Source organism: Neodiprion virginianus, chromosome 3 (genome assembly GCF_021901495.1).
Source record: "Neodiprion virginianus isolate iyNeoVirg1 chromosome 3, iyNeoVirg1.1, whole genome shotgun sequence".
In the NCBI taxonomy this organism is placed as follows: domain Eukaryota; kingdom Metazoa; phylum Arthropoda; class Insecta; order Hymenoptera; family Diprionidae; genus Neodiprion; species Neodiprion virginianus.
In genome coordinates this window covers 2,236,657-2,249,788 of record NC_060879.1, presented here as the reverse complement: position 1 = coordinate 2,249,788, position 13,132 = coordinate 2,236,657, and the positions used below count along the sequence as shown (strand labels likewise).

General features: G+C 40.7%; 1 protein-coding gene across 1 annotated transcript; it reads right to left on the bottom strand.

The window, feature by feature from the left end:
* Positions 1-10,380: 10,380 nt before the first annotated feature.
* Positions 10,381-12,628, bottom strand: LOC124299698 (lysosomal acid phosphatase-like). Its single transcript, XM_046752992.1, has 7 exons — positions 12,256-12,628; positions 11,917-12,012; positions 11,569-11,808; positions 11,321-11,497; positions 11,123-11,249; positions 10,831-11,042; positions 10,381-10,752 (listed from the first exon to the last, which is right to left on the bottom strand). Exons 1-7 carry the CDS (start codon positions 12,370-12,372, stop codon positions 10,609-10,611), a joined length of 1,113 nt encoding a protein of 370 aa, XP_046608948.1. The 5' UTR covers positions 12,373-12,628; the 3' UTR covers positions 10,381-10,608.
* Positions 12,629-13,132: the final 504 nt, after the last annotated feature.

Genomic DNA, 13,132 nt, shown 5'->3' with positions numbered 1-13,132 from the left:
TGAATGTTACAAAGAGTATCCCACTCTACATATAGTTTACGAGTTCACTGGGTATTCGGTGAAGAACGTACAAGATATATTATGCGCATAATTTGGAGAATTGCAATGTCTTTATGAATTATAATGTGATTTTGGAAATTTCTGGAATAAATTCTTTGCTGCCCCGTTCCGACCTAATTTTGCAAGATAAATCGATTGAGAGCAGTCCCAATATGCTGCGATCAACGCATCCAAAGTTACAGCAAAAAGACGAAGAATTTCGTTCGTCATTTCTTTCCTGTTGATCCCACGCTCTTTTCGCTGCGTTTTCTGAGTTCCTGGTGGTCCAATTAGTCGGGAGAGGGTCATTTAAATCGAATCCGAGACCATAAATTTTCGGCCCAAAAAAAGAAGAAAAAGTAAGGCTAACCCCTTTGTATTTTTGGCGAAAATTTTCGCGATTTTGAAAAGTGTTGGAATAAATTCTTTCATGCACTTTTCCGACGTAATTTTGCGAGAGAAATCGATTGGGCGCAGTCCCAATACGCTGAGATCAACGCATCAAAAGTTAGAGTCGAAAAACGAGAACCTGTGTTTTGGACATTTTTCAGCAGGTGCTTTTCCCTTCGTCATTTCTCTCCCGTTGATCCCACGCTCTTTTCGCTGCGTTTTCTGAGTTCCTGAGGGTCCAATTGGTCAGGAAAGGGTCATTTAAATCGAATCTGAGACCAAAAATTTTTGCCTCAAAAAATGAAGAAAAAGTAAGGCTAACCCCTTTGTATTTTTGGCGAAAATTTTCGTGATTTTGAGAAGTGCTGCAATAAATTCTGTCTGGCACTATTCCGACGTAATTTTGCGAAAGAAATCGATTGGGCGCAGTCCCAATACGCTGCGAGCAACGAATAAAAAGTTACAGCCAAAAAACGAGAACCTGTGTTTTCGACATTTTTTAGCAGGTGCTTTTTCCTTCGTAACTTCTCTCCTGTTGATCCCACGCCATTTTTGCTGCGTTTTCTGAGTTCCTGGGTGTCGAATTAGTCGAGTAAGGGTCATTTAAATCGAATCTGAGACCAAAAATTTTTTGCCCGAAAAAAAATTAAGGCTAACCCCTTTGTATTTTTGGCGAAAATTTTCGCGATTTTGAAAAGTGCTGCAATAAATTCTTTCTGGCACTATTCCGACGTAATTTTGCGAGAAAAATCAATTGTGCGCAGTCCCAATACGCTGCGATCAACGCATCAAAAGTTAGAGCCGAAAAACGAGAACCTGTGTTTTCGACATTTTTCAGCAGGTGCTTTTCCCTTCGTCATTTCTCTCCCGTTGATCCCACGCTCTTTTCACTGCGTTTTCTGAGTTCCTGAGGGTCCAATTGGTCAGGAAAGGGTCATTTAAATCGAATCTGAGACCAAAAATTTTTGCCTCAAAAAATGAAGAAAAAGTAAGGCTAACCCCTTTGTATATAAGGCGAAAATTTTCGCGATTCTGAAAAGTGGTGGAATAAATTCTTTCTGGCACTATTCCAACGTAATTCTGCGAGAGAAATCGATTGGGCGCAGTCCCAATACGCTGCGAGCAACGAATAAAAAGTTACAGCCGAAAAACGAGAACCTGTGTTTTCGACATTTTTCAGTAGGTGCTTTTTCCTTCGTAACTTCTCTCCTGTTGATCCCACGCCATTTTTGCTGCGTTTTCTGAGTTCCTGGGTGTCCAATTAGTCGAGTAAGGGTCATTTAAATCGAATCCGAGACCAAAAATTTTTTGCCCGAAAAAAAAGTAAGGCTAACCCCTTCGTATTGTTGGCGAAAATTTTCGCATTCTGAAAAGTGCTGGAATAAATTCTGTCTGGCACTATTCCGACGTAATTTTGCGAGAGAAATCGATTGGGCGCAGTCCCAATACGCTGCGATCAACGCATCAAAAGTTAGAGCCGAAAAACGAGAACCTGTGTTTTCGACATTTTTTAGCAGGTGCTTTTTCCTTCGTAACTTCTCTCCTGTTGATCCCACGCCATTTTTGCTGCGTTTTCTGAGTTCCTGGGTGTCGAATTGGTCGAGTAAGGGTCATTTAAATCGAATCTGAGACCAAAAATTTTTTGCCCGAAAAAAAATTAAGGCTAACCCCTTTGTATTTTTGGCGAAAATTTTCGCGATTTTGAAAAGTGCTGCAATAAATTCTTTCTGGCACTATTCCGACGTAATTTTGCGAAAGAAATCGATTGGGCGCAGTCCCAATACGCTGCGATCAACGCATCAAAAGTTAGAGCTGAAAAACGAGAACCTGTGTTTTCGACATTTTTCAGCAGGTGCTTTTTCCTTCGTCATTTCTCTCCCGTTGATCCCACGCTCTTTTCGCTGCGTTTTCTGAGTTCCTGGGTGTCCAATTGGTCAGGAAAGGGTCATTTAAATCGAATCTGAGACCAAAAATTTTTGCCTCAAAAAATGAAGAAAAAGTAAGGCTAACCCCTTTGTATTTTTGGCGAAAATTTTCGCATTCTGAAAAGTGCTGGAATAAATTCTGTCTGGCACTTTTCCGACGTAATTTTGCGAAAGAAATCGATTGGGCGCAGTCCCAATACGCTGCGAGCAACAAATAAAAAGTTACAGCCGAAAAACGAGAACCTGTGTTTTCGACATTTTTCAGTAGGTGCTTTTTCCTTCGTAACTTCTCTCCTGTTGATCCCACGCCATTTTTGCTGCGTTTTCTGAGTTCCTGGGTGTCCAATTAGTCGAGTGAGGGTCATTTAAATCGAATCTGAGACCAAAAATTTTTTGCCCGAAAAAAAAGTAAGGCTAACCCCTTCGTATTTTTGGCGAAAATTTTCGCATTCTGAAAAGTGCTGGAATGAATTCTGTCTGGCACTATTCCGACGTAATTTTGCGAAAGAAATCGATTGGGCGCAGTCCCAATACGCTGCGAGCAACGAATAAAATGTTACAGCCGAAAAACGAGAACCTGTGTTTTCGACATTTTTCCGCAGGTGCTTTTTCCTTCGTCATTTCTCTCCTGTTGATCCCACGCTCTTTTCGCTGCGTTTTCTGAGTTCCTGGGTGTCCAATTAGTCAAGTGTGGGTCATTTAAATCGAATCTGAGACCAAAAATTTTTTGCCCGAAAAAAAAGTAAGGCTAACCCCTTTGTATTTTTGGCGAAAATTTTCGCATTCTGAAAAGTGCTGAAATAAATTCTTTCTGGCACTATTCCGACGTAATTTTGCGAAAGAAATCGATTGGGCGCAGTCCCAATACGCTGCGAGCAACGAATAAGAAGTTAGAGCCGAAAAACGAGAACCTGTGTTTTCAACATTTTTCAGCAGGTGCTTTTTCCTTCGTCATTTCTCTCCTGTTGATCCCGCGCTCTTTTCTCTGCGTTTTCTGAGTTCCTGGGTGTCCAATTGGTCAGGAAAGGGTCATTTAAATCGAATCTGAGACCAAAAATTTTTGCCTCAAAAAATGAAGAAAGAGTAAGGCTAACCCCTTTGTATTTTTAGCGAAAATTTTCGCGAATTTGAAAAGTGCTGCAATAAATTCTTTCTGGCACTATTCCGACGTAATTTTGCGAAAGAAATCGATTAGGCGCAGTCCCAATACGCTGCGATCAACGCATCAAAAGTTAGAGCCGAAAAACGAGAACCTGTGTTTTCGACATTTTTCAGCAGGTGCTTTTTCCTTCGTCATTTCTCTCCCGTTGATCCCACGCTCTTTTCGCTGCGTTTTCTGAGTTCCTGGGGGTCCAATCGGTCAGGAAAGGGTCATTCAAATCGAATCTGAGACCAAAAATTTTTGCCTCAAAAAATGAAGAACAAGTAAGGCTAACCCCTTTGTATTTTTGGCGAAAATTTTCGCATTCTGAAAAGTGCTTGAATAAATTTTGTCTGGCACTATTCCGACGTAATTCTGCGAAAGAAATCGATTGGGCGCAGTCCCAATACGCTGCGAGCAACGAATAAAAAGTTACAGCCGAAAAACGAGAACCTGTGTTTTCGACATTTTTCAGTAGGTGCTTTTTCCTTCGTAACTTCTCTCCTGTTGATCCCACGCCATTTTTGCTGCGTTTTCTGAGTTCCCGGGGGTCCAATTGGTCAGGAAAGGGTCATTTAAATCGAATCTGAGACCAAAAATTTTTGCCTCAAAAAATGAAGAAAAATTAAGGCTAACCCCTTCGTATTTTTGGCGAAAATTTTCGCATTCTGAAAAGTGCTGGAATAAATTCTGTCTGACACTATTCCGACGTAATTTTGCGAAAGAAATCGATTGGGCGCAGTCCCAATACGCTGCGAGCAACGAATAAAAAGTTACAGCCGAAAAACCAGAACCTGTGTTTTCGACATTCTTCAGTAGGTGCTTTTTCCTTCGTCATTTCTCTCCTGTTGATCCCACGCTCTTTTCGCTGCGTTTTCTGAGTTCCTGGGGGTCCAATTGGTCAGGAAAGGGTCATTTAAACCGAATCTGAGACCAAAAATTTTTTGCCCGAAAAAAAATTAAGGCTAACCCCTTCGTATTTTTGGCGAAAATTTTCGCATTCTGAAAAGTGCTGGAATAAATTCTGTCTGACACTATTCCGACGTAATTTTGCGAAAGAAATCGATTGGGCGCAGTCCCAATACGCTGCGAGCAACGAATAAAAAGTTAGAGCCGAAAAACGAGAACCTGTGTTTTCGACATTTTTCAGCAGGTGCTTTTTTCTTCCTAACTTCTCTCCTATTGATCCCACGCCATTTTTGCTGGGTTTTCTGAGTTCCCGGGTGTCCAATTAGTCGAGTAAGGGTCATTTAAATCGAATCTGAGACCAAAAATTTTTTGCCCGAAAAAAAAGTAAGGCTAACCCCTTTGTATTTTTGGCGAAAATTTTCGCATTCTGAAAAGTGCTGGAATAAATTCTGACTGGCACTATTCCGACGTAATTTTGCGAGAGAAATCGATTGGGCGCAGTCCCAATACGCTGCGATCAACGCATCAAAAGTTAGAGCCGAAAAACGAGAACCTGTGTTTTCGACATTTTTTAGCAGGTGCTTTTTCCTTCGTAACTTCTCTCCTGTTGATCCCACGCCATTTTTGCTGCGTTTTCTGAGTTCCTGGGTGTCGAATTGGTCGAGTAAGGGTCATTTAAATCGAATCTGAGACCAAAAATTTTTTGCCCGAAAAAAAATTAAGGCTAACCCCTTTGTATTTTTGGCGAAAATTTTCGCGATTTTGAAAAGTGCTGCAATAAATTCTTTCTGGCACTATTCCGACGTAATTTTGCGAAAGAAATCGATTGGGCGCAGTCCCAATACGCTGCGATCAACGCATCAAAAGTTAGAGCTGAAAAACGAGAACCTGTGTTTTCGACATTTTTCAGCAGGTGCTTTTTCCTTCGTCATTTCACTCCCGTTGATCCCACGCTCTTTTCGCTGCGTTTTCTGAGTTCCTGGGTGTCCAATTAGTCGAGTGAGGGTCATTTAAATCGAATCTGAGACCAAAAATTTTTTGCCCGAAAAAAAAGTAAGGCTAAGCCATTTGTATTTTTGGCGAAAATTTTCGCGATTCTGAAAAGTGCTGCAATAAATTCTTTCTGGCACTATTCCGACGTAATTTTGCGAAAGAAATCGATTGGGCGCAGTCCCAATACGCTGCGATCAACGCATCAAAAGTTAGAGCCGAAAAACGAGAACCTGTGTTTTCAACATTATTCAGCAGGTGCTTTTTCCTTCGTCATTTCTCTCCTGTTGATCCCACGCTCTTTTCGCTGCGTTTTCTGAGTTCCTGGGTGTCCAATTAGTCGAGTGAGGGTCATTTAAATCGAATCTGAGACCAAAAATTTTTTGCCCGAAAAAAAAGTAAGGCTAAGCCCTTTGTATTTTTGGCGAAAATTTTCGCGATTCTGAAAAGTGCTGCAATAAATTCTTTCTGGCACTATTCCGACGTAATTTTGCGAAAGAAATCGATTGGGCGCAGTCCCAATACGCTGCGATCAACGCATCAAAAGTTAGAGCCGAAAAACGAGAACCTGTGTTTTCGACATTTTTCAGCAGGTGCTTTTTCCTTCGTAACTTCTCTCCTGTTGATCCCACGCCATTTTTGCTGCGTTTTCTGAGTTCCCGGGTGTCGACTTAGTCAAGTAAGGGTCATTTAAATCGAATCTGAAACCAAAAATTTTTTGCCCGAAAAAAAATTAAGGCTAACCCCTTTGTATTTTTGGCGAAAATTTTCGCGATTCTGAAAAGTGCTGCAATAAATTCTTTCTGGCACTATTTCGACGTAATTTTGCGAGAGAAATCGATTGGGCGCAGTCCCAATACGCTGCGATCAACGCATCAAAAGTTAGAGCCGAAAAACGCGAACCTGTGTTTTCGACATTTTTCGGTAGGTGCTTTTTCCTTCGTCATTTCTCTCCTGTTGATCCCACGCTCTTTTCGCTGCGTTTTCTGAGTTCCTGGGTGTCCAATTGGTCAGGAAAGGGTCATTTAAATCGAATCTGAGACCAAAAATTTTTGCCTCAAAAAATGAAGAAAAAGTAAGGCTAACCCCTTTGTATTTTTGGCGAAAATTTTCGCATTCTGAAAAGTGCTGGAATAAATTCTGTCTGGCACTTTTCCGACGTAATTTTGCGAAAGAAATCGATTGGGCGCAGTCCCAATACGCTGCGAGCAACAAATAAAAAGTTACAGCCGAAAAACGAGAACCTGTGTTTTCGACATTTTTCAGTAGGTGCTTTTTCCTTCGTAACTTCTCTCCTGTTGATCCCACGCCATTTTTGCTGCGTTTTCTGAGTTCCGGGGTGTCCAATTAGTCGAGTGAGGGTCATTTAAATCGAATCTGAGACCAAAAATTTTTTGCCCGAAAAAAAAGTAAGGCTAACCCCTTCGTATTTTTGGCGAAAATTTTCGCATTCTGAAAAGTGCTGGAATGAATTCTGTCTGGCACTATTCCGACGTAATTTTGCGAAAGAAATCGATTGGGCGCAGTCCCAATACGCTGCGAGCAACGAATAAAATGTTACAGCCGAAAAACGAGAACCTGTGTTTTCGACATTTTTCCGCAGGTGCTTTTTCCTTCGTCATTTCTCTCCTGTTGATCCCACGCTCTTTTCGCTGCGTTTTCTGAGTTCCTGGGTGTCCAATTAGTCAAGTGTGGGTCATTTAAATCGAATCTGAGACCAAAAATTTTTTGCCCGAAAAAAAAGTAAGGCTAACCCCTTTGTATTTTTGGCGAAAATTTTCGCATTCTGAAAAGTGCTGAAATAAATTCTTTCTGGCACTATTCCGACGTAATTTTGCGAAAGAAATCGATTGGGCGCAGTCCCAATACGCTGCGAGCAACGAATAAGAAGTTAGAGCCGAAAAACGAGAACCTGTGTTTTCAACATTTTTCAGCAGGTGCTTTTTCCTTCGTCATTTCTCTCCTGTTGATCCCGCGCTCTTTTCTCTGCGTTTTCTGAGTTCCTGGGTGTCCAATTGGTCAGGAAAGGGTCATTTAAATCGAATCTGAGACCAAAAATTTTTGCCTCAAAAAATGAAGAAAGAGTAAGGCTAACCCCTTTGTATTTTTAGCGAAAATTTTCGCGAATTTGAAAAGTGCTGCAATAAATTCTTTCTGGCACTATTCCGACGTAATTTTGCGAAAGAAATCGATTAGGCGCAGTCCCAATACGCTGCGATCAACGCATCAAAAGTTAGAGCCGAAAAACGAGAACCTGTGTTTTCGACATTTTTCAGCAGGTGCTTTTTCCTTCGTCATTTCTCTCCCGTTGATCCCACGCTCTTTTCGCTGCGTTTTCTGAGTTCCTGGGGGTCCAATCGGTCAGGAAAGGGTCATTCAAATCGAATCTGAGACCAAAAATTTTTGCCTCAAAAAATGAAGAAAAAGTAAGGCTAACCCCTTTGTATTTTTGGCGAAAATTTTCGCATTCTGAAAAGTGCTTGAATAAATTTTGTCTGGCACTATTCCGACGTAATTCTGCGAAAGAAATCGATTGGGCGCAGTCCCAATACGCTGCGAGCAACGAATAAAAAGTTACAGCCGAAAAACGAGAACCTGTGTTTTCGACATTTTTCAGTAGGTGCTTTTTCCTTCGTAACTTCTCTCCTGTTGATCCCACGCCATTTTTGCTGCGTTTTCTGAGTTCCCGGGGGTCCAATTGGTCAGGAAAGGGTCATTTAAATCGAATCTGAGACCAAAAATTTTTGCCTCAAAAAATGAAGAAAAATTAAGGCTAACCCCTTCGTATTTTTGGCGAAAATTTTCGCATTCTGAAAAGTGCTGGAATAAATTCTGTCTGACACTATTCCGACGTAATTTTGCGAAAGAAATCGATTGGGCGCAGTCCCAATACGCTGCGAGCAACGAATAAAAAGTTACAGCCGAAAAACCAGAACCTGTGTTTTCGACATTCTTCAGTAGGTGCTTTTTCCTTCGTCATTTCTCTCCTGTTGATCCCACGCTCTTTTCGCTGCGTTTTCTGAGTTCCTGGGGGTCCAATTGGTCAGGAAAGGGTCATTTAAACCGAATCTGAGACCAAAAATTTTTTGCCCGAAAAAAAATTAAGGCTAACCCCTTCGTATTTTTGGCGAAAATTTTCGCATTCTGAAAAGTGCTGGAATAAATTCTGTCTGACACTATTCCGACGTAATTTTGCGAAAGAAATCGATTGGGCGCAGTCCCAATACGCTGCGAGCAACGAATAAAAAGTTAGAGCCGAAAAACGAGAACCTGTGTTTTCGACATTTTTCAGCAGGTGCTTTTTTCTTCCTAACTTCTCTCCTATTGATCCCACGCCATTTTTGCTGGGTTTTCTGAGTTCCCGGGTGTCCAATTAGTCGAGTAAGGGTCATTTAAATCGAATCTGAGACCAAAAATTTTTTGCCCGAAAAAAAAGTAAGGCTAACCCCTTTGTATTTTTGGCGAAAATTTTCGCATTCTGAAAAGTGCTGGAATAAATTCTGACTGGCACTATTCCGACGTAATTTTGCGAAAGAAATCGATTGGGCGCAGTCCCAATACGCTGCGAGCAACGAATAAAAAGTTACAGCCGAAAAACGAGAACCTGTGTTTTCGACATTTTTCAGCAGGTGCTTTTTTCTTCCTAACTTCTCTCCTATTGATCCCACGCCATTTTTGCTGGGTTTTCTGAGTTCCCGGGTGTCCAATTAGTCGAGTAAGGGTCATTTAAATCGAATCTGAGACCAAAAATTTTTTGCCCGAAAAAAAAGTAAGGCTAACCCCTTTGTATTTTTGGCGAAAATTTTCGCATTCTGAAAAGTGCTGGAATAAATTCTGACTGGCACTATTCCGACGTAATTTTGCGAAAGAAATCGATTGGGCGCAGTCCCAATACGCTGCGAGCAACGAATAAAAAGTTAGAGCCGAAAAACGAGAACCTGTGTTTTCGACATTTTTCAGCAGGTGCTTTTTTCTTCCTAACTTCTCTCCTATTGATCCCACGCCATTTTTGCTGGGTTCTCTGAGTTCCCGGGTGTCCAATTAGTCGAGTAAGGGTCATTTAAATCGAATCTGAGACCAAAAATTTTTTGCCCGAAAAAAAAGTAAGGCTAACCCCTTTGTATTTTTGGCGAAAATTTTCGCATTCTGAAAAGTGGTGGAATAAATTCTGTCTGGCACTATTCCGACGTAATTTTGCGAAAGAAATCGATTGGGCGCAGTCCCAATACGCTGCGAGCAACGAATAAAAAGTTACAGCCGAAAAACGAGAACCTGTGTTTTCGACATTTTTCAGTAGGTGCTTTGTCCTTCGTCATTTCTCTCCTGTTGATCCCACGCTCTTTTCGCTGCGTTTTCTGAGTTCCTGGGGGTCCAATTGGTCAGGAAAGGGTCATTTAAATCGAATCTGAGACCAAATTTTTTTGCCCGAAAAAAAAGTAAGGCTAACCCCTTTGTATTTAGGCGAAAATTTTCGCGGTTCCGAAAAGTGCTGGAATAAATTCTTTCTGGCACTATTCCAACGTAATTCTGCGAGAGAAATCGATTGGGCCCAGTCCCAATACGCTGCGAGCAACGAATAAAAAGTTACAGCCGAAAAACGAGAACCTGTGTTTTCGACATTTTTCAGCAGGTGCTTTTTCCTTCGTCATTTCTCTCCTGTTGATCCCACGCCATTTTTGCTGCGTTTTCTGAGTTCCCGGGGGTCCAATTGGTCAGGAAAGGGTCATTTAAATCGAATCTGAGACCAAAAATTTTTGCCTCAAAAAATGAAGAAAAAGTAAGGCTAACCCCTTTGTATATTTGGCGAAAATTTTCGCCATTCTGAAAAGTGCTGCAATAAATTCTTTCTGGCACTATTCCGACGTAATTTTGCAAGAGAAATCGATTGGGCGCAGTCCAGAGTCGTCATTAACAGAACAGTCAAACTTACAACCTTATCCGATATTCTTTGTATTATCCTAGCCATTCTTTACAGCTCTTCAATGACTAGGACGTAGCGTCTTTTCTATTTTTTATTTTTATGCTTTCTCAGCAAATTTCTTAGTTTCGTATAATATGTCACATTTTTCGCAATCAAACTTATTCTAAATAGGTTTATGATCATGCAACATTAAGTACCTATTATCTAATAGTATGAAAACGTATTTGAAAAATTCAGTCCACAACAATTGTGCATTACATTCGTATATGAATATTTCGAAATTGGCGGCCTTGTTATGTCATGCACTCGTTATCCCAGTTCTCAGGCAGCACTGGATTCAAAATTCTTGATAACGTCTCCAGCGAACAGGACGTTCCACATCCGGGCACGTTCAAGGGGTGCGGAATAGTTGTTTCCGTAGTATTCAGGAATGATATCTGGATCAGAAACTCGTTGAAAATTTCAACATGCAAATACATAAGTCGTAAGTATAATAAAGTATCGTATTAACTTACCTTGACTCTGTGATCTCGTCCACCGTCCACTGTGTGCAATTCAAAGATCAAACACGCACCGTATGCCGGCTCAATGTGTTTTTCGTTGAATCCTAAGAGCCTCGAAGTATACACAAGCGTATAATCGTGAGCAGCGTAAAGGTGCATTCTGCGTTCGTTGGTTCCGTTCTTGCTCATCCACATATTCTGTAAAATTTCCTTCAACAAGGGTCCTACTTAAATAGAATTCTTGGTTGTAGGTGCCATGAGTGGTGCAATACCAGAAATTTGTACGAAAAATTTTCGCACTTACCGCCTCTGAGCCGCTTCTGGACTAAACTGTTCATATGCGCATCAAAGTATGCGTATGCATTAGCCTTTATGGTTTCGTTCCTCAAGAAGTTTGTAGCCCAGTCTGGCAATGGTAATCCATTTAATTCCTAGATGATTTCGAGACATGCCCAATGTGAATAAATTCTTCAAATTTTATCACTTGACTCAAGCATCTTACCTGACATTGAAATATGTCGCGAAGATACAAAACACTTTCTAAAGATGTTATCTTCATACCGGTACCCTTTGACAGTATGTTGAAGAGAACTGGGTCGTTATAGCTTGCGTCTAACTCCGACATGAAATGAGCAGATTCATTCTCAAAGCGCGGACACGGCACGTCCATCACGATCAACTGATGAAAAACGCTAAATAATCGATGGACAGTTTTGCGATGGTAATTTTTTCCAGAACATTCTCACCAACCTTGTCCGCACCCTGCGGTATCGTCTGCACCGTAACTGGACGCCAAAGTAAACCTGGTATGAACTGGTCTTCAGGTTCCGGCAAATAAAGTCCTGCTAAAAGCGATTGCGCGGACATGATGGCTCTGTCCAAATGGCTGCTACGTACCAGAATTTCGTTGCTGCGGTATTCGTCGTCGATCAACGATCCATACATTTCTCGTATCCGTTGCCCCAGAGTGTACAACTGAAGCATTCCTTTCTGGTGCATACGAAATTTGTACGAAAAGTTATTTTGTACTGTTATATGGATACGAGCTTTTAAACCGAATTAAACTTCTCTTCTGCTACTTATAAATTAACAACCAACCTTAGTCAATCCTCCCTTTCCGCTAGGCCATGGATAATCAGCATAAGGATCATTCGGATAAACATTAAGGGGAGCTCTGTCGCCATGTCGAAATACCTGCAACGTATGTAGCACAATTAGCTAGTATACCATTACCAGAATGATGGCTTTTTGGAGATTCGCAGTTCTTTAACACTATTGACAATTTCTATAGTAAATCCACAGAATCCATCCAAATATGTTCCAAGTTCCTATGGATTTGCCGGATTCCTACAGGATCCCATCGGAAATTGGAAGGAACCAAATGGATTCCATGGGACATTTTCACTAGGGAAAAGATAAGAAAAAACTATTGCTTACGATAACCACTTGTTGCAGGCTCGCTTGTTCGTGGGATGGTGAAGTAGAGGCAGTGCAGTGAAAAGTTAGGAGAACGAAGGCAATAGCCACTCTAAAAACGGCTGAGGAATCACGCATTTTGAAGGGTTCTGACCCGTACTTAATAAAATAGTTCCTAGGATGATGTTAATGACAATTTATAATTGGGATAAGCAACGTCTAGATAAAGATAAATTTTCTGTATTGTACTCCGTCCGTATTCATTTTGCAACTGGTATCTATTTAACTCATTCCGTAGTCCAATTTAAGATCTTACACGTTTTCAAATTCACAGTTCTGACGATACTGACCTCAGGGCTCGTTATCAAATTAAAAGTAAATGCGTGAATTCAAGTTCAGTAAAACTCAGGGTTCATTATCATCGTAGGTATTATAGTGTTATCTTACTGGTGATGTTGCCATAACTGAACGATTTATTGATATAATTAAAACTTATATGTTTGATTCGTTTGCGTAATTTTGTTGATAAGTGGGTAGTTAGTTTAAATTTCTAGATATTAAATATCTTTACAAAATCCACGCTTAAAAGCGTTCCAGTTTACGCATATTCCATATAATAAGGCAGAGAAGCAGTAAGCGGAATTTCATGTATCATGATTCGCATGAACTATGGTGCATTGCAAATCGGACTATGGTGTTACTTGTAAGGATATTCAAGACTGTAATTTAAATCCAGCATCCGCCTACAATATATAACTGCAATATTTTTGTTGCAAAATTATTGAAATAATTATTGTACAAGTTAGTAAAATTCAATTATCGTGTGTTTTACGATTATGATACGATGAGAGATTTCAGAATGTGTAAAGAACTAGTTGTTCAATCAGTCCGAAGAAAA